Here is a 19,428-nt window from a genome sequence, read left to right as displayed (position 1 = left end):
CCATGAATCTCGGAAAAACCATTTGACTTCTCGGGGGATATGCCGGAGATAGAGATATTCAGTTTTAATGAAAGTCCCATAAGTAGAAAGTATGAATCTTGTTTTTCGATTAAACGGAGCAGAATTGTCGTTTTAAAGTCCAGGAAAGGGCAGTTGCAAAAATTATTCCAGAAAACCTGTAAACACTAAAAATTAGCTCAAAGGATATATCTTGTCAGCAATTTGGCAGTTTTGGGGTCCCCTGTGGTGCTACCCGCTTTGATCAATAACCTTGCCGTCACAGGGTATGTAATCATTATCTTTTTAATCAAAATTCATATTCAAACTACAGATTCTCAATAGCTCTTGATGCTGGCTAGTCCCCTGGGAAAATTCTGTAATGGGCCCTTTATATTTGGGATGGTCAGCCAGCCTTGAGGCTCACAAAATGATTTTAAAGTACCGAGTCCCCATAAATTTATTGAAATATTTACCTAACATGGTCAAAAAATACTCACCAGAAAGAACATGAGGCTGGCACTATAAAAAATCCACGCGATGGTATAACCTGATGAAGAAAAAACAAAACTGGCCAGTAGAATTGCAATCATCCTAGAAATTTAAGAGCAGCTGACAGAGCTAGACTTATAGTAAATAGTGCAAAGACTATTAAGAAATCTACAAAACAACAACAACAATGAATGAAATAAAAATTCCAAGAATTCATGCAATAATTCAGAGATATCAAGATTCAAGAATATCGTTTTAGTTGAAAAGAAATTACAAATTATCAACCAGTATAACTTTATGGTAAGAAATTATGACTATTTTCTTTTTAATTAAGACTTCAGGCTATTTCCTTCTAGGTTTCAAAAAAGAAAAAGAGAACAAAAAACATTAAAAAAAGTTCTTCATCAGGACAATACAAGAAAAAAGGCAAAGCAATTTTTCACACATTAATAGCTTGTTTCATTTAAACATAATTACCCCGCTCTTAAAAAAATTATTTTGTCGCAAAGATCTGCTAAACTATTGAACGTGTTCTCATTTCCCGCTGATATTCTCTTAAATTCTGTTCAGAATTTTTTTTTTAACAACAAGTTTCGACCGCTATCACCCCGTATCGTGGCGCCAGATGTTTTGAACATTTTCTTATGAGTTTAAACACTTCGCAATAAGTAGTGAAAATTATATTCAATGATCAAGGCCGAATTGCAAAATCAAACAATTGTGCTATAGCAATTCAAAAAATATTTAATTATTTACAAGGCACATAAAACAGGATATAATATAAGCAATGTAACAGTCCAATTGATGCAGATGGGGCTGGAAACAACAGTAAATTTTGAAAAATAAAATTACTTTCATAAATTAATAGAAAATCAATAGAAAATAAAAGAAATTAAAAGACCAGAAAAATATGGAACATAGTTTCATCAAGAGTAAGTAATTAAAGTATGTATATTATCGGGGTAATATGACACTTATTTACCTGTAAGATAGTTAGTCCCTATGCATAAACAATACTTATCCATTTAAATTTCAATTTTTTATATGAAAATTTCTCAGCTAGGCTTTGTTGACAAAACAATTTGACAAAGGCTATAAGCGGTGGCGTCAATGGGGGGGGGCATGGGAGGCATTGCCCCTCCCCCGATACTTTTTGATAAATACCCTATTGGGTTTTCTATTGAAAATGGCATTTGTTGGTATTTTCCTCCTAAAAATTGAAAAAAAAAACACAAACACAAACCTCCTCCTAGGTTCTAAAAAAAAGGTTCCCCCCCTAATATCCGTCAACTGACGCTACTGCGTATAAGAAGACTAATTACTAACAGAGAACATAACAAATGAAAGAAGACAAACGAGCAGATCTTTTCAAGCTGCCAATACTGACGCGCAGAATTACACCGAATTAAAGATCACAGAAAAGCCTTTCATGATGGCAAATGAAAGAAGAATCACTTTTCACGTAGCTCACGTATCTAAGTATCTCACTTTTCGAGCTTTTAAAGATTATATGTTTCGAATCACCCAATATATGAACATGCTGTTCAATCGACTAGCCACTACATACAACTGCAAACACCTACCGCTTTGTTTTCACGCTGCAGTCACTTACTGCAGTGACGATTTTTTACCTAGCATAAGTCCTTTCCTAATAATAGGTATTTGTTGAAAGGTGACTATATTGTGAAAGGTATTGTTGAATTGTGAAAGGTACTATACTGAAAAGAAGAGTTGACCGAATTAGAAGGAATTCGGGAGTAATGGATATACAATGTATCAAATATGAAACAAAAACAATAAAAAAAGGAACTGGGAGGTATAAGTGGGGTATCTAGCACATTCACCGAAACTGGGAGAACAAAATTATCTACCCCACCACTGGCCTGTAGTGTTTTACTTTTATATCAATGAACTAAATTATAAGTTATGTGGATAGCAAATCGCATATCTGGAAGAAACAATTTTGCAATCCCCCATTGAGATTTTCCTAAGCAATTTGAAATTTTAAATGTATTCATTAAGAAAGGCTTGGGTATAATCATAAATACCCTTCAAAACTTTTAAAAGTTAATTTTGCCGCAAGAGAAGATTTTTAATTTCGCTCATTCAGATCAAACGATGATTTCCAATACCTGAGTTCAAAACCAGATTCATTTCCAACATAATGTCAATACCTGAAGTTATTTGAGTAACCTAAGTTTAAAATAAATTATATTGTCATTTTATGCGTTATTTATTTCCCTTTTCTTTTTATTTGAAAGGTAAAGTAAAATGCCAAAAAAAGACACGACAGAACAAGTACAATCCATAAGATAGTGGGTCCTTCCTGATGTAGCCTAATAAAAAACAGTTGCCAATAATTGAATGTTTCACCAACGAATTGACACGAATGTATTTTTTTTACACATAGGTAGGCAAAATGCAGTATTTACTTTATTCGGAGAGACTAATAATTAGTCATGAGACTAAACTACTCTTTCTTTTGATTTCGGTATGGATATGTTTTTGTAACGCACAAGATGAGAAAAACACTACCGCTATACAAAAAAAAGAAACCATATCTGATAAGCTATAAGAATTATTTTTATACGGGTCCAATATGATAACTCAAGCACAAACACGAGACAGGGTGACTGTTGTCACCCTGATAAGATTCTAGCAAAATTCCCTCCTGATATGATTCTAACAAAATCAAACAATTTTTTCGTTAAAAATCTTAGGTTTAACCAAAGTCTAATCAGTCAAAATCAGATACAGGTCATAGGGTCCTTTAATACTCCTATGTTTGAAAATTGTTCTCTTTTTCTGATGAAACTAGAGTATTTTTCCTAAAGCTTATTTCATCTTAACAGTGCAAACTTGTTCGGGGTTGAGCGTCCAAAATGTTTTCATCTTCTTCATAACTAGAAGCAAACAAGGTTCTCCGTCATCTCGATTTAAAATAGTTCTCTTATAGATGTCTTCTTCTAATTTCTAAGATTTCTCGAATACTCTCTAATAGTCTATGGTTTTCAGCTACTTTTTTGACCAAATATTACATAATGGTAGTGAAGATAAAATAAATATTCCGCAATTACCGTTCCAACAGTTTCTTGTCATATTTTACACTTTAGGGGGAAGGTATCCTACTTGGGGGTTTTGCTGTTTTGTACTGTTGGGAGCTTATTTGCTATATTTTTTTAGTTCCACCACATAGAATTTTTGACAAGAACAAAACATTCTTTACGCATGACTTTGTATGTTGTATATTCTTTATTGGGTCTTTGTAATTCTATTTCACTTTTTCCCAGCTAAAAGTGGGATCTGTGCTAAATACTGAATTTAATTAATTTGATAAAGGTTATACATAAAATTTCAAATAAAAAGGTGGCTTCGTTTCATTAAAAATCACACATCAGACGGCAACTCGGCCATCAACAATGTATGCAAGTGCCACCTTGCCTTGTGTCTATGCTTCAGTTGCCATATTAGACTTGTTTAGAAACAACAACAATAGTTTTTCACGCATGATTTTCTTCGATTTCTTTCATTTTTTGTTTAGTGGTTGCGTTTTTTTTTCTCATCTTTTTGTTTATGTATAAATTTGCTTAAGCTAGCCTTGTCATTTTTTCACTTTAATCTTTTGCCTTGTTGAAAATCCCTTTCTGATGTGCAGCTCAAATATTCGAATTTTATCGTTATATAAACAAAAAAAGTTTGTTCTTTTGAAGTTCATTATCTTGAAAGTTTTACCCGTTTTAAAGTATTTTCATGTCATTTTAATTATAAACGGAAAGGCAGTCTGATCTAAGAAATTATTTACGCCTGGCAAATTTAAATGCCCAATATATTGCACCCACGACATTACACGTGTATAAATAATGAAGATAGCCCAAAAGTTACCTCTACTTTCCAAACAACAGAATTAGTACAAATTTATCATACAGTTGAGTCCCAATAATTCCCCAAGCGCATATTTCTTACCACACAATTCATCATCGTGCAATTCCCTGTTATTTGCCCTGAAATTATATTGAACATTAGAACAACCAATTAACCTTGTACACTTGCATATGCAAGTAGACCTTGTCCCTAACCACGAATTACACACCCGACCTAAGGCAGAGAATCAAGAGATCGGTACCTGCGCTACAAGGACCACTGGTTACCCCGTGTCTCGGCGGGATGTGTCACACAATTGATTCCGGGGAAAAAATTGCGATTTCAAGAAAGCCGCAATTTCTAAACTTTTCCCGAGGGAAATCTTGACAAGATATCTCGCTGTGTTCACAGGCACTAATGTGTCATAAAAATTATTATTACTCCACAAAAAAATAGTTGTTTTTTTTACATAAAAGGTTAGTTTTTTTCTGGCTAACGATAAAACAACTTACCACGTGTCGATGAGTATATTAGGGATAATAGCCCCTTTCCCTCTTACTAAAAATCTCAAGATAAAAAATTATACCCTAAGATAAATTCTTGCATATACCTCCGTGTGTCAGAAAAAAAAAGTTTGTTTTCTATTTTCACAAGCAAAATTAGTTTGGGCAGAAAGTTTTAGAGCTGAGCTCTGGCAAAAAATAAAATAAAAACTTAGGCCGACCAAGTTGATGCAAAATTTCAGACTTACCCTACATATTTATATCCACAAAAAGAAATTATATCCAAGGTTTTCAAAGATGTAGGCATGCTAATAGTATATAAAGTCAGTAAAATAACTAAAACTTCAACGGTCAACCAGGCCAACTTCGAAGATGCTTCAATGCCCAGTGCTTCGGGAGTAAACCTGTAAAATTAAAATGAACCATGTAAAAGAAAAAAAAATTGAAAGTGACTTCAACAACAACCCTGCAGTGCTTACCATAAATAAAATATCTAAACGAAACTGAACTTTAGACAATGGACATATAATGAATCGACCAACAACGCACAATTAAAAATAAAGTCTTCTTTTGATTGAAATCTCTTTAACTGGGATCTACTCTGGTCACTTAGCAGACCACAAAGTAGTTTTTACACAGTAAAAAACTTTTATCACAAAGCTCAGCAAGGTAAAACACTGTTTAAAAACAAAAAACTGCAGTTCAATAAATGAAGATCAACACTTCTTCAAACACCAACCCAAAAGATAAAAATACCTTCTTCTAACACCGACCCTTCAAAAGCCTTTTACGTAGCTTCATGAAAAATAGCTACAAATTACAAAAAGCCCCCCCCCCCCCCCCGACAGTAAGGGACATATAGTACAACCTGTCAGTAACTTCAGAAACTAAGAATTTTTCGTTTTTTTTTATAAAACGCTGTTAGCAAGCAAATGACTCTGTTCGCAATATTATGTCACTGATAGTCTAGAAGGTTTGGGACTCGGCGTTCAACTTTTTATTAGGTAAGATTGATGAAATAACACATGTTATTAATTTTCCATCCATGACCGTTGTTGTACCTATGACTAGTGCATGAAGACAAATTCCTGCTTTAGTTACAACCCAGCAACAAAACTTCTGTTGGCTTTCTCATCAATGCATAAGAAATTGGTCCCTGCTTGGAAGATCTTTTTTGCACTCAATTACAGGATGGTTTTAAAACTGAGATGCATTAAAGGGAGTTTTGTTTTCTATGACTCGAAATGCATCAAGTTATGGAAGACATTTAACAGAAATGCAAATGAAATTCTTCCTAATCTGTGTCCTGATATGCCAGTCATTTTGGGTCAACACATTAGAACTTGAGTCATCCATCAACTGGTGTCACACTCAACAGAGATCAATAGACTTGGCTATCATGAAAAAGTGACTGTTTTCAAAATATAGCTCATACACAGGGGTACACAGTCCAAACATTAGAGAGGACAGATACTTTTTTAGCGGGAAGGCACCTCTCGGGGCCCATAAAATGAAAACAGCTCTATACTCTTTACCACGGTGGGGAGGTGTGAGCACGTACTATAGCAATTAGGGTTATGTAAAAAGGTAAACAATTGCAAGACCTTTGCACCACTTGAAAAAAAATCCGCTGTTCCATTTTGCTTGACATAACAAAATTCCAATCGAGCACCAATGTCCTTGAAGTTGTGAAGATATATAGATGGATTCTTGTCAAAATTTATCTGATTGCAACAGTTAACTAGTTTGATGAAGACAGAGCAATGAAAGTGCAAAACCTGCTATCTGTCAAATGTATTGCGATGGTTTTCAAATTGAAATGAGCCACTCCAATCCAGGCAGGTTTAGTCACTACACTTTCTGAAATTTCCAACCAAAAAAAAGGAGGAACGGGCAAAAAGAGCGAAAAGGAAATAGAAACTAGATCTACAAAAGTAAAACAGTTCAGAATAGGGATGAAACCTTTTAAATTACAGTGAACAGATATAACATTTTTAACTGGATATTTCGAACAGATATATAGTGTTCATCATCAGCAGGATTTTGCTGCTGATGATGAACACTGTATATGTGTTCGAAATATCCAGTTAAAATTTTTTATATCTGTTCACTGTGAATTAAAAGGTTTCATCCCTATTTTGAACTGTTTTACTTTCGTCATGGAAAGGCAGTGTGGTCTTCAAAATTATATAAAACTAGATCTACGCTGCATAGGCAACGTGAGGTGTTGCACCAATAGGTACACCCACTTGCAAAAGTTGCAAACCCCTTATCGCTGAAGATGATTCTAGCCCAACAGTCAGTTATTACTTATAAGTCCCCTACATGTTTTACCACTGGAACGAAAATGGTCTTACCAACAAATACACCGGAAACAAACTAGATCTACGTTGCATGGGCAACGTGAGGTGTTGCAGCAACATTTGTTCTGCTTCGCCGAGTAAAGTGTTGCGAAAGCAACACTTTGGTTTTGTTTCCTCGCTTCGATTAAACGCTGAAGTTGAAACAAATAATAGGTGCACCAACTAGCAAAAGTTGCGAACCCCTGATTGCCGAAGATGATTATGAGGTAACAGCAGAATGTTGCTTAAAACTCCCCTATATATCTCACGATCGGTATCGGCCTATTTTTGGTTTCGGTGTGTACCTTACTACTGAAGTTGTCCACCCTTTTAAACTTTCAAACTGGTATATCTCACGAAGGAATTTTTCTACCAAAAAATGGATTATATATACTTTAATCCGCTCATCAAGAGCTATCAATTTGCCGTCGAAAAAAGAATCTATCTATCTTAGTTCAAAAGTTGACTTTTTTGCCGTAGGCCAAGTTTCTAACGTCATCACTTAGAAAGGAGCAAAGTGTAAACTCTAATTTCTTTAGCAATGAGACAAATTTTAAAGTTTAAAAGGCACATCTGATACCATTTCTCTACCGCAATCCCAATTGTGGAAAACCGAATGATAAACCCACCTGAAATCACGAACAGAAATGTGTAAAAGCAATGGATGGCAGCACTTTCGGTCCCCACTTTTTATTTCTATAAATGTTTCTATTTATCACTAAAAGAAGATATATTGGCTGTGGGGCCGGGTAACTACCGCATATATTTAACACTTATAGATTTCAGTCCATCTTCAATTTGAAACTGATGCCTGCCTGGAGCGAAGCTTTCCACTCGAAAGCAGAAACATGGTTCGATGAAACGAAAGCTTGACTATATAACTTCAGATAGTTCTCTCTGACATAGGCTATAAAACTCCAAGTTACTTCACACACTATTGGCTTTGGCTCAAGGAAAAGCAAAAACCATCCTTTTTGGCCCCAGGCAAGAGTTCTACGAAGCTTTCCGAAATGCAGTCATATTCATCAATCCGGGCTAAGGTACACACTTTCCGTAAAAATCGCAGAGGTTATACCCTTACCACTTTCTAGGAATAAGCTGAAATCGGGGTGCTAGGAATATATATATATATATATATATATATATATATATATATATATATATATATATATATATATATATATATATATATATATATATATATATATATATATATATATATATACATATATATATATATATATATATATATATATATATATATATATATATATATATATATAAAACCACGACAAAACCAAAGTGCTGCTCTCGCAACACAATTACGAGAAAAAAATCTGAACCTGATCCCCTCCAAATATAAGGAGCAAATACTCAATTTTTTTACCATTATCTCTCCTATTGCTCACTCCAATTGAATTGTAACTATTTACTGGCCAAAAATATTATGAGCATTTTCCCAGTTTCGATCAACCGCTTTGTTATCAACCGTGCTATGTCGTTGGGCAAAGTCCAAGAAACGCCTAGATGTATTCTTTTTTATATGTACCGAATCGGATCACAATACACATCACCCTTTTCCGCATAACAGAGTAATCTTACAACAAATAGTCAAAACCTCATTTTGAATAGAATACGCTCGACTTCGAACGATCAAGAAGAGTGATTATTAAGGTATTTGTAACATTTTTAGCTAATTTATCTTTTAATAAATCGCCGTACCCAAAAGGAAGGTACCTCTCAAATTTAAAAATTTACAGGAGAACAAAAATAAGCATCTTTAGCTTTTAGTGGCAAAAAGTTATGTTCGAAAACTCCAAATAAGATTGAAGTTTAGAACAAGTAAAAGTAAAAAACAAGATTCAAACATAAAACATACAGAAATTACACAAAGCGAAGATAGGACTGCAGTCCCTAAAAGTTTTGTAGCGTGCTGCAACAGATTGCACGGTTTACCGAAAACACAGGGCAATGTGCTATAAGTTTAGGGTTGCCTGGTCTATAAGACAAAAATAAGAGCCAAAAATTAGAAAAGCATGACCCGGCATATATGCAGGGGGGAGCGTGTCCACCTCCAGGGGAGGATTACATATAATACGGGAGGACAATATAACTGGTATTTTGCACTTTTTCATCCCCCTGTCCCCCATTAAATTACTGGATATGTGCCTGAACACGAAAATCAAATTTAACAAAGCTATTAAGCACTTATTTTAATTTTCAGGACTCGGTTTTTGAATGAGTTTTCTTTGAGTTCTTCCTAAAAGCTAGGCAAAGGGTAAGTCTGTTTCAGGTAGCTTAAATTAATTGTAAATATATAGAGCCACCTAGCCAAGTGGTTAGCACGCTAGACTCGAAATGTTTTGCCGGGGTTCGAGTTCTGGCGTTGTTGGTTATTTGGTTTGGAACGGGGATCAATGGCGTAACTCCATTTAGTCTATTTAGTAACTCTATTGGCGTAACTCGAGTTCCTATTTAGTGCTTTAAGCCTCTTATTAAAAATAAGAAAACGTTTGTTTCTATTGTACAATTTCGAGGGTTTGTAGATTCTTAACCTATAGCCCACGAAAAAAACAAAACAACATTCCCAATCAAGAACATCTAGAAACTTATTTTAACATCCTTCTTCCTTAATCTGAACGTGTTTTTTTATATTTTGTTTCTATGCACTGCATGCCCCACTTTGCTAGGTAACAGCTGCTCTTGCAATCATAACTAGTTTTTCTCAGGGTAGCGTCCCCCAAGTTATTAGAATTCTGAATCTATTGTCGAACGAGCAATTCCACAAGTTCCTCATTTCAGTTTCTAGCCAAATAGGCACAAACTAACTATTTCAAGAACAGAGCCGGAAACAAGGAAAGAAGGAGCTATAGCTCCCAAAGAGAAGGGATGAGTAGCTGAATATATTGACTAGCGAATTGGATCAAGTCTAAACGCTTGTTGACCGTAAGTAAAAAACAGAAGTAGCATTAAAAAAAAGTAAAAATAAAAAAATACAATTTGTGGTACTCACTTGTTCTGTGCACCTTGGGCAATTCCTGATAAAACTATGAATGTAATATAAGCCATCAATGGTATGTAAAGATCGGGGGCATTGACATCATCACGGGGTTGTACTGGTTCATCAGTACTGTATTTCAGTGTCCAATCCTAAAATCCAAGAAGGAAAGCCTGCTTCATTTACTACGATCTAAGAATCAGGCATTCACTCAACACAAATGTGACATCACACGCTGATGTTCTTGACAGAAGAGTTCAAGTTTTCTTTATATTTTTAAGATTTTTACAGCCTAATATACCCCGTTCACCATGGCTAGGGAGCCAACACACTAATCTTTTGAAAAGGCTTTATGTAAGTGTAACAGTGTTCAGTTCTATATCTAAAAACTAAATTTACTGGAGTTTAAAATTTCCTCAAAGAGAAATTTTGAATGCAAAAATATCCTAATGATTCTGTTTCCTAGTTCTAGTTTTTTTTTTTTTTTAGGTAATATCTTGAGCAATAAAAAAATACATAGATTATTATTGAGCCAAATTATAACAATAAACATGATAACACACTGTCACTTAACAGTTACTACAGTATAGCAGCTATGAGGCTCTCCTTTGGCAAAGGAGGATTGAAGTTCCAAGTTGCTCTGTAGTAAAAAAAAAAGTTTCTATTTTCTATTTTTCTGAGTCTGATGATACATTTGTTGAGGATGGACATAATAGGATACACTCCGTCTGTCCATTTTTTTAAGGTATTGATGAATGGTAACAAAAACTAGACTCCTGGTCCCTTGGCTTGACGAGATGGTTTGCCTTGCATAATAGACCAGGTTCTCTCATTACCTACGACTCTCATGGATTTGTTAGAAAAAAGTTTGATACAGTGTTGACGGCTATTTCCTAAAGCTACATAAATTCACCCCCTCTCTAGAGCTTTCTTGAATTGTGTCCCCTATTGTCCACGCAACTAGACAGATGTTAAGGCACATAGTTTCAATTCAGAGTTCAAAGTGTAAACATCAAAATTGCATATTGTATGGACATTAATAATTCAATAAGTTGTATTGAAGAAAATAAAATTTCGCAATAGGGATTAGTGACGTATAATCCTGACATATTTTTATTGCAAGTTATTATACTACTTACGCTCTACTGACCAGCTCCTCCCTCGGCCATTCTAATTGGACGGTGAACATTCTAACTTTGGCCCCGTCAATAGTTTCTTGTTTTTAGACACTGTGCTATTTTATTCCGCTGCTGGAATGGAAACTGACACACGAGAGATAAAATTAATCTACAATTCTGTCTTGAACTTCATTTTTCGTGCTAATAAGGCGGGAAATGCAAGCAAAAATATTGTTTCGAAATCTGCGCACTACTACAAGCCCGATATACTGTTGAAGGCCAAGGAAATTCTTTGGCCGCTAGCTGGCATGACTACTCGCACTTCGGATTGCGTAAAGCCACAGGATATTGTGTCCGATCTACTAAGGGCTATTCGGCATTGTGACGAAAAGAAACTTACGCTACCCAAGTTTGTAATTTATGAGCCCGATGAAGTGCCGATGATCCCTGGTGAAATTACCGCAACCTTAACCAGGAAATTGAAAGATGTCTGTAGTACTGTAGACAACCTCAAGGAACACGTAACCTCATTGAAACACCAACATAATAAAGTGTCTCAGGGCTCCTCTGATGCTCATCAAACGAAACCTACGTACTCAGTAATCCCAAAACAACCTCCTAAAGCTCATGAAAAGAAAAGCCTGTCGAGCGCAAGAGTTACCTTGAGAACCTTGCTGATGGTGCGTGCTGTTCTCACATACTAGGCTTGAAGTCTTTACAGAAAGAGTGGCGGATTGTACTTGATGACAAGAAAGCTGCAACTACTCTTGTTAATGCCGTGAAAGATGCAAAACTAAAATCTACCTTGCACTTCGGCATTGTACGCCACATTCCTGATGATGCCGCGGCCACTAATCTCTGCAGTATGATTGAGAATTGTCTGAAAGCAAATAGGATACGAAATACTCGTTCGTATAAGTTGTTTTTCGAAAGTAACGCTGATCTAATGAAAGCTCTCGAAAACGCTTTGATCTTCGGCTATGAGAAACATCGAATCCAGGAGTAAAAATTTTTACCAATGCGATGTTATAATTGTCAACAGTATGGGCAGGCAGCTCAAACCTGTAAAAACAATACTCGATATTTTCGCTGTGCCGATGATCACAAGAACTCAAGAGTGAACCCTTGCTCTAAGGGTGTAAAATGTGCATTGTGCGGTTCTGATGACCAACCTGCTGTAGTATAAAATGTCCAGTAGCAATGAAGCTAATGGGGAATAAACCACAACTCCTCAGCTAAAGGGGTGCTCGTGGAATATGAATGGCGGTGTAATTGAAAAACTGCCCTTTCTTGAAAGTGCACTATGCTCTGAAGATGTGCTAAGCTTACAGGAGCATTTCCTGACAGCTTCCTCTGTCTCTCTACTGAAACTAACTGACTGCATCTAACTATTTGCTGTGCCTACTATTTCTTCGGCAAGAGGGAGACCCTCAGGCGGGGTTGCGATTCTTGTCAACTCTGGCCTTACCACTCATCTGGTTACTAAACACGACCATTACATAGCTGTGCAAATCGGGGATACTTATGTATTCTCCGTCTATCTCCCATTGGACTACCGTGATCTTACCTCAGAAGAGCGATTTAGTGCTGCATGCGCCAAACTAGTGCACTCTGTCAGGGAATGCTTAGATAGGCATGGTCAGGTGATCGTTGTGGGAGACTTTAATTGTGATTTGAATGAAAATGCTAATGCAAGGACTCAAGTCTTTTTACCCGCTTTTGCTGATCTGCAACCTGTCTTGAACGATTGCTCCTTCACCTATGTCCATAATTCAGGCTCTACTAGCTCTTTGGATTTCTTTCTCTGTTCTAACAACATAAAAGCACTCGATAATTGTCACGTTGACACCGGCGTGTCAGTTTCTAATCATTCTCCCGTTAACTCCTCATTTGAAGTCACTTATGTTGAGAATAGGTCCCCAAGTAAAAGAAAGAGGCATTCTAAGTCTAAATGGAACAAGATTGACTTAACTTCATGCTCAAGTGTTCTCGACAGTATTTTGGCAAAAATTAAAATACCGTTCCAGCTCTTTCAGCAGAATGCGGATATATCAGCTAGAGAAAAACAGATTCTGTTAAACATATACTGTTCTAAGCTTACCCATGCCATGCGATGCGCAGAAGCTGCTGTGCCTAAACATAAAGAACGCGTTGCATCTGAAGTTCCTAGATGGTCTCTTAACCCCGGTCGCTTGTACGAGCATGTGAAGCTTCTAAATTCTGGTATCGTATTTGGAACGATTGTGGCAGACCTCGGTATGGTTTTGTTAACGATGTTAGACTTTATACTAAGTGTAATGTTTCTAAGATCCTTAGTAAACATAAGGCAGACGCTATAGATAAATGTAGTGATATACTGTTAGAAAACCCTGATGAGATATGGCGTTTCATTGGCAAAATGAAAGCCGAATGCGAGTCAAATGACTATACCTCACCCTCTGAACATGAATGGGTCAAATATTGCACTAGTGAGTTTTCACCCCCTGATACTACTTTATAAGATACATTTTCCTCAGCACTGGATATACCCTTGGATATAACCTAGGAAATAAACCTATGGATATAAACCTAGGAAAAATTAGTCAATGTATTATGAAACTTAAAAAGGAATATTCATGTGGAATTGACCGGTTGTGTGGCATGCATCTTGTACATGGAAATTTAAATCTGTTACACCATTTGGGAATACTGTTCCAGATAATATTTCATAGTGGATTAGTTCCTGATGTTTTTTGTGCTGGTATTGTGACCCCTGTGCCTAAGAAAGGAAAAGATAAAAGTAAATGTAGTTCGTATCGACCCATTACTGTTCCACCAGTAGTTTGTAAATTTTTAGAGCTGTTACTTATTGATGAGATTAACCGAGTTTGTTCCATGCCAGACAATCAGTTTGGCTTTTAAAAAAAAGGTACAGCCATGAACATATCCACCGAGTTATTGCAAATGCCCTGTTAGACGTGGAAGAAAATAAGGATATTGTTATTATGGCTGGATATGATGTATCACGGGCATTTGATTCGGGGATACATCCTCAGCTACTGCACAGTGCCAGCCACCATAGGCTTCATCGCTCAATCCTACGTATTTACAAACATATGTATAGTAAGCTTCACGTATTTGTTAAAGTTCCTGTTCAAAAAGATTTTGTAGTTTCAAAAACTATAATTCGTATTTGGAAAGGTATTAGGCAGGGCGGGGTGTCATCACCTCCATTTTATAATAATAGCGTGCTAGAGGCTCAAAAGAAAGTTCAGACATCATTTATTTTTCGAGGCCTTGATTTGTCACTTTTAAATTATGTTGACGATGTCCTGAATCTCAGTCACACCATTTCTGGCATTGAAGAAAATTTTGAGATTTTATGTTTCAAATAAAGGAAAATAGGGGTTGAAGTTTAATGCTGAAAAGAGTGAAGTTGTTTCAATTGGTATGTCACGCAATCAGTCCATCTTCCATATCGTTTATCTTGATGGTCATCCTGTTAAGCTAACGCCAAGCACAAATTACCTTGGATTACCCATTGGAAGTAACCTAAAGCATACTCGAGAACTTTTATTAGAGTTCCTACGTGCAAAGCTTCGCAAGACATACGGCCTGCTTGCTCCTTGTAAACCATGTTATAAAAGGAGTTTGCTTTCTAGAATTTATAACACGTTTTCTGTGACCCATTTGTTAGCTTTGTCGCCTTTTTGAAGTGTTTTTAGTAAGTCAGATAAAAGAGCTTGTCGATCAATTTTCTTTCGGTACGCCAAGTTCCTACTGGGCGTAACTCTGTAGGCCAAAAGCCCGCGTATAGTTTCTATATATGGAGTTGTCGATCCGTATGTTGTTGTCGCGGAGCGTAGATTGCGTTTTAAACAGAGTCTGGATACTTCAAATAGTTTATTTAGTGCCTTTTTATAATTGTTTTTTCCTATTGATACTGCCTTTTGTTTCCTTTTAATTACTTTTTTTCCTTTTCCTTGTATGATCCATTTTGACACCATTGTGTGTTTATTGGGTAAATAAAGTTTCATTCATTCATTCATTCATAGCTCTGTCCATTCATCTTGAAATTATCACACCAAAAACAGAATACTCGAAAATGTTGCACTTTGACTTGGAATGATCCTCATGGAAAAATTTTTTCCCTAAAAATTTATCTGTTACCACCTTTGAAAGAAGATTCAACAGTCATTGTGTTGCAAGTGCAACACTTTGGTTTTGTCGTTTTTTTTTGTTTGTTTTTTTCCTAGCACCCCGATTTCAGCTTATTCTTAGAAAGTGGTAAGGGTCTAACCTCCGCGGTTTTTACGGAAAGTGTGGACCTTAGGCCGGATTGATGAATATGACTTTGCATTTTGGAAAGCTTCGTAGAACTCTTACCTGGGGCCAAAAAGGGTGGTTTTTGCTTGTCCTTGAGACAGAGCCTATGGGGTGTGAAATGAAGTGGAGTTTTATAGCCTATGTCAGAGATAACTATCTGAAGTTATGCAATCAAGCTTTCGTTTCATCAAACCATGTTTCTGCTTTCGAGTGGAAGCTTCCATTCTAGCAGGCAAGCAGGCAGGCACCGATTTCAAATTGAAGATGGAATAAAATCAACAAGTGTTAAATATATGCGGCAGTTACCCGGCCCCACAGCCAATATATCTTCTTTGAATGATAAATAGAAAAATTTACAGAAACAAAACAGTGACATTTTCCCACGGGTCCGAAAGTGCTGCCATCTTGTTTCTACCCATTTCTGTTCGTGATTTCAGCTGAGTTAATCATTAGGTTTTTTTGCACTTGGGATTGCGGTAGAGAAATGGTATCAGATGTGCCTCTTAAACTTTAAAAGTTCTCTCATTGCTAAAGAAGATAGAGTTTATCCTTTGCTCCAATCTAAGTGATGACGTTAGAAACTTGGCCTACGGCAAAAAAGTCAACTTTTGAACTGAGACAGATAGTTTTTTTTCGACGGTAGTCGATAGCTCTTGATGAGCTGATCAAAGCATATGTCATCCATTGTTTGGTAAAAAAAAAATTCCTTCAGGAGATATATCAGTTTGAAAGTTTAAAGGGGTTAACAACTTCAGTAGTAAGGTACACACTGAAACAAAAAATTAGCCGATACCAATTGTGAGACATATAGGGGAATTTTAAGCAACAGTCGGCTGTTAGCTCAAAGGCTGTGTACCTAGTATTTATTTTTAAATCCTTACAGATTAACAACTTCAGCGTTTAATCAAAGCGAGGAAACAAAACCAAAGTCTTGATCTTGCAAAACTTTGATCGGCGAAGCCGAACACACGTTACCGCAACACCTCAAGTTGCCCATGCAACGTAGATCTAATTACCTCAATATGGAGCAATGTAAGACACTACCAGCAAATCTGACACTTTATAGTACCTCGAAATGCGAATTTGAAAATCATAGGCAGCGCAATAGAGCTGCCTAGGGAAGGACATGTGGACACAATGTGCTTTTTTTCTTGTTTTTTTTTATATCAGGGCACTTCGTGTAGAAGCAGTTGCCGTAGAAACTTTGGAAGGGGTTCATTCAATTGGAAATTCCAATGTCTAGTGCACTTTTTAAAAGTCAAAAGTTATTGGAGGGCGACCAGCCCCCCCCCCATGCCATCATTTCCCCAAATACATCCAATCAAAATTTTGAGATGGACATTTGGTTCATCGTAGTTGAAAGGTCCAGTGATTATCTTTTTGAAGATGAGTCCCCCCCCACAGCCTTCAGGGCAAGGGTTGTAAGTTATGCCCAATCGGCATAAAAGTTTTTTATGGAAAAGGCAGTCGTATAAACTTCGGAACGTTCTCATTGGATTGAAAATCAAAGTTCTAGAGCCCTTTTTAAAAGCCAAAGTGATTGGAGGGCAACTAGCCCCCCCCAGCATATTTTCCTAAAATGTATCCGATAGAAATTTTGAGATAGCCATTTGATGAAAAACAGTTCAAAGGCCACATAACAAGGCCCGACCTTGTTGGTTTGGGGTTGATACGACCACCCAAAGTTTGGGGGCAAGGGTTGTATGTTATGCCCCGGGGACATGTAAGGTTTTTATGGATGGGGTGGTTGTGTGAACTTTAAAATATGCTCATTTGATTGAAAATTTTAAGATCTAGTTCCCTTGTAAGAGTCAAAAGCGATGGATGGTGACTAGCCCCCCCCCCCTGATCTTGCGATATAGCAATTTTGATTACAGCAGTCCAAAGAGCATACAACAATGCCTTCAGGATGGACATAACCATCCAGAGCCCAGGGTTGTAATTTATACCCTGGGGCATATAAGGTTTTTTATGGAATAGGTAGTTGGATAAACTTCGGATTGGATGGCGCTCATCTGATTGGAAGTTGGAAGATTTAGTACTCTTTTTAAGAGTAAAAAGTGAATGGAAGGCAACCTACCCCTCCCCCCCCCCAAGCCTATCATTCCCAAAAACACATCCACTCAAAATTTTAAGAAAGCTATTTTGTTCAGCATTGTTGACAGGTTTAGTCATTATGTCTTTGGGGATGTCAACCGTCCTACAGTCCTCAGGGCAATGGCTGTAAGTTAGGCAATTCGTTTATTGTTTACATACATTATATGTTATTGAGAAAGGTACGTATGTTTACAATTTACTTTATACATATAGTACCGGGAGCCTGGCGGCTTTGCCGCCGGGCTACACGGCAGGCTTGTATATAATGATTATCATTGTCGCTTGTCTCCTAACCGCACACAATGTGACCCTCTTCTTGATGTCATGGCGTCACCGTAGTCATGTAAGACGTTAAAGGAATGGATACTGTAACAAATATACAAAATGAAGCCTAAAACAAAAAACTAAATTCAAATCAAGTCAAGTTTAAAATAAACAGAAACTAACACAAAAATAGAGAGGCTACCTTTCAAACATTTATAGGTCTTGTGACTCTCCCTTGGTCTAGGCTGATAGGAAATATTTCATGTCGGATAAGTCTTTTTGGTTGAGCTAACCAAAAATATTCGAATTCCGGTAGCTTCATCTGGCCTCGGCTGATCAAAGATATATCATATCTGGTATCCCCTGTTGGTCTTGGTTAATTTTCAGCCATGTAGTTTTCAATTGATCAGAGAGCAGGAATTCCGTCATTTGGCTAAATTACTGGGTAGGCAAGCCAAGGCTTTTAATAATAGAAAAACTCATATTCTTAAACTTAACCTCTTCCCCCCTCCAGGCTGGGAAGCCCAGGTAACACAGAGTGAGGTTAGTTTTTGCTATTTTCAGAGCCAGTCTCCGATTCCCAACCTGTCATCGGAATGCGACAGTTTGGCCTTGGCTTGTTTCTGCAACCAGTCAAAGCTTGCCTCGTAATTTCAGTAAGTCAGTCAGCAGCATGGACTTGCCAGTCAAGACCTGGCTCCATTTCCCATGGAGTAAGCACTTTTTGAACTAAAATCGAATAGTTGTGGGTATCAAGTCATGGTTAATTGTAGAAAAAGCCAAGACAGATAGTCCAATTGAGTGAGAGGCAATTCTGTTATTAAACCCCCTTATTAGGATTGTATAAAAATGATGCAAGTTCATGTGTTAATAGATTGGGCCGCTTCTGCACTGGGCCATTCCTTGGACTTGTTTCCGTACCAGGTCATGACTTAGCTCGTTTCTACAAAAAGCCAGGATTTTGCTCATTGCTCCATTGAATCAGGATGTAGCGTATTTTATCACCAAGTCAGGACTTAGCTCGTCTTACAGTAAATCAGAACTAACCTCGTTTTTTGCACTGAATCACTACGTAGCTCAGAATGGGAGACGAGAGGTAGAGAGGGTTCCATAGCCAATCACTCGAATGATAAAAAAACAAAACTCTTTAAGACTTAATTCATTTTGGTGAATCCAAGGCAGCAAACCCAGGGAAGGGTATCTACATCCCCGTATCCCAAATTCATATAAATTGAAAAAAGATGCACCATTCCGAGGTTTTCTACTAAAATCCATCTTTAAAAATAGGCAATTTCCATAATTTTGAGCCATTGTCCTCAGAGCCGCTATGGTCATATCATCCCGAAACGCATTTATTGAACCTTACAAGTATTCTGAAAAGAAATGTTTTACTCAAAATATTTCTCCAATGCCATGGTGGGTGTATAATGGCACTCGAAGGCTCAAGGGTC

The 19,428-nt window shown here is 36.9% G+C and overlaps 1 protein-coding gene across 1 annotated transcript in view; it reads right to left on the bottom strand.

Annotated features, from left to right (window-relative positions):
- Positions 1–19,428, bottom strand: part of LOC136027252 (protein YIF1A-like) — a 50,639-nt gene that overhangs the window by 5,835 nt on the left and 25,376 nt on the right. The window contains exons 4-6 of the mRNA XM_065704324.1: positions 10,209–10,345; positions 5,102–5,257; positions 498–591 (exon numbers count right to left, since the gene is read on the bottom strand). Of these exons, the coding sequence (XP_065560396.1) occupies positions 498–591; positions 5,102–5,257; positions 10,209–10,345 (387 nt within the window). The remainder of the gene's footprint in view (positions 1–497; positions 592–5,101; positions 5,258–10,208; positions 10,346–19,428) is intronic.

This window comes from Artemia franciscana, chromosome 5, assembly GCF_032884065.1.
Source record: "Artemia franciscana chromosome 5, ASM3288406v1, whole genome shotgun sequence".
NCBI lineage: Eukaryota > Metazoa > Arthropoda > Branchiopoda > Anostraca > Artemiidae > Artemia > Artemia franciscana.
This window is presented reverse-complemented; position numbering and strand designations above follow the sequence as displayed.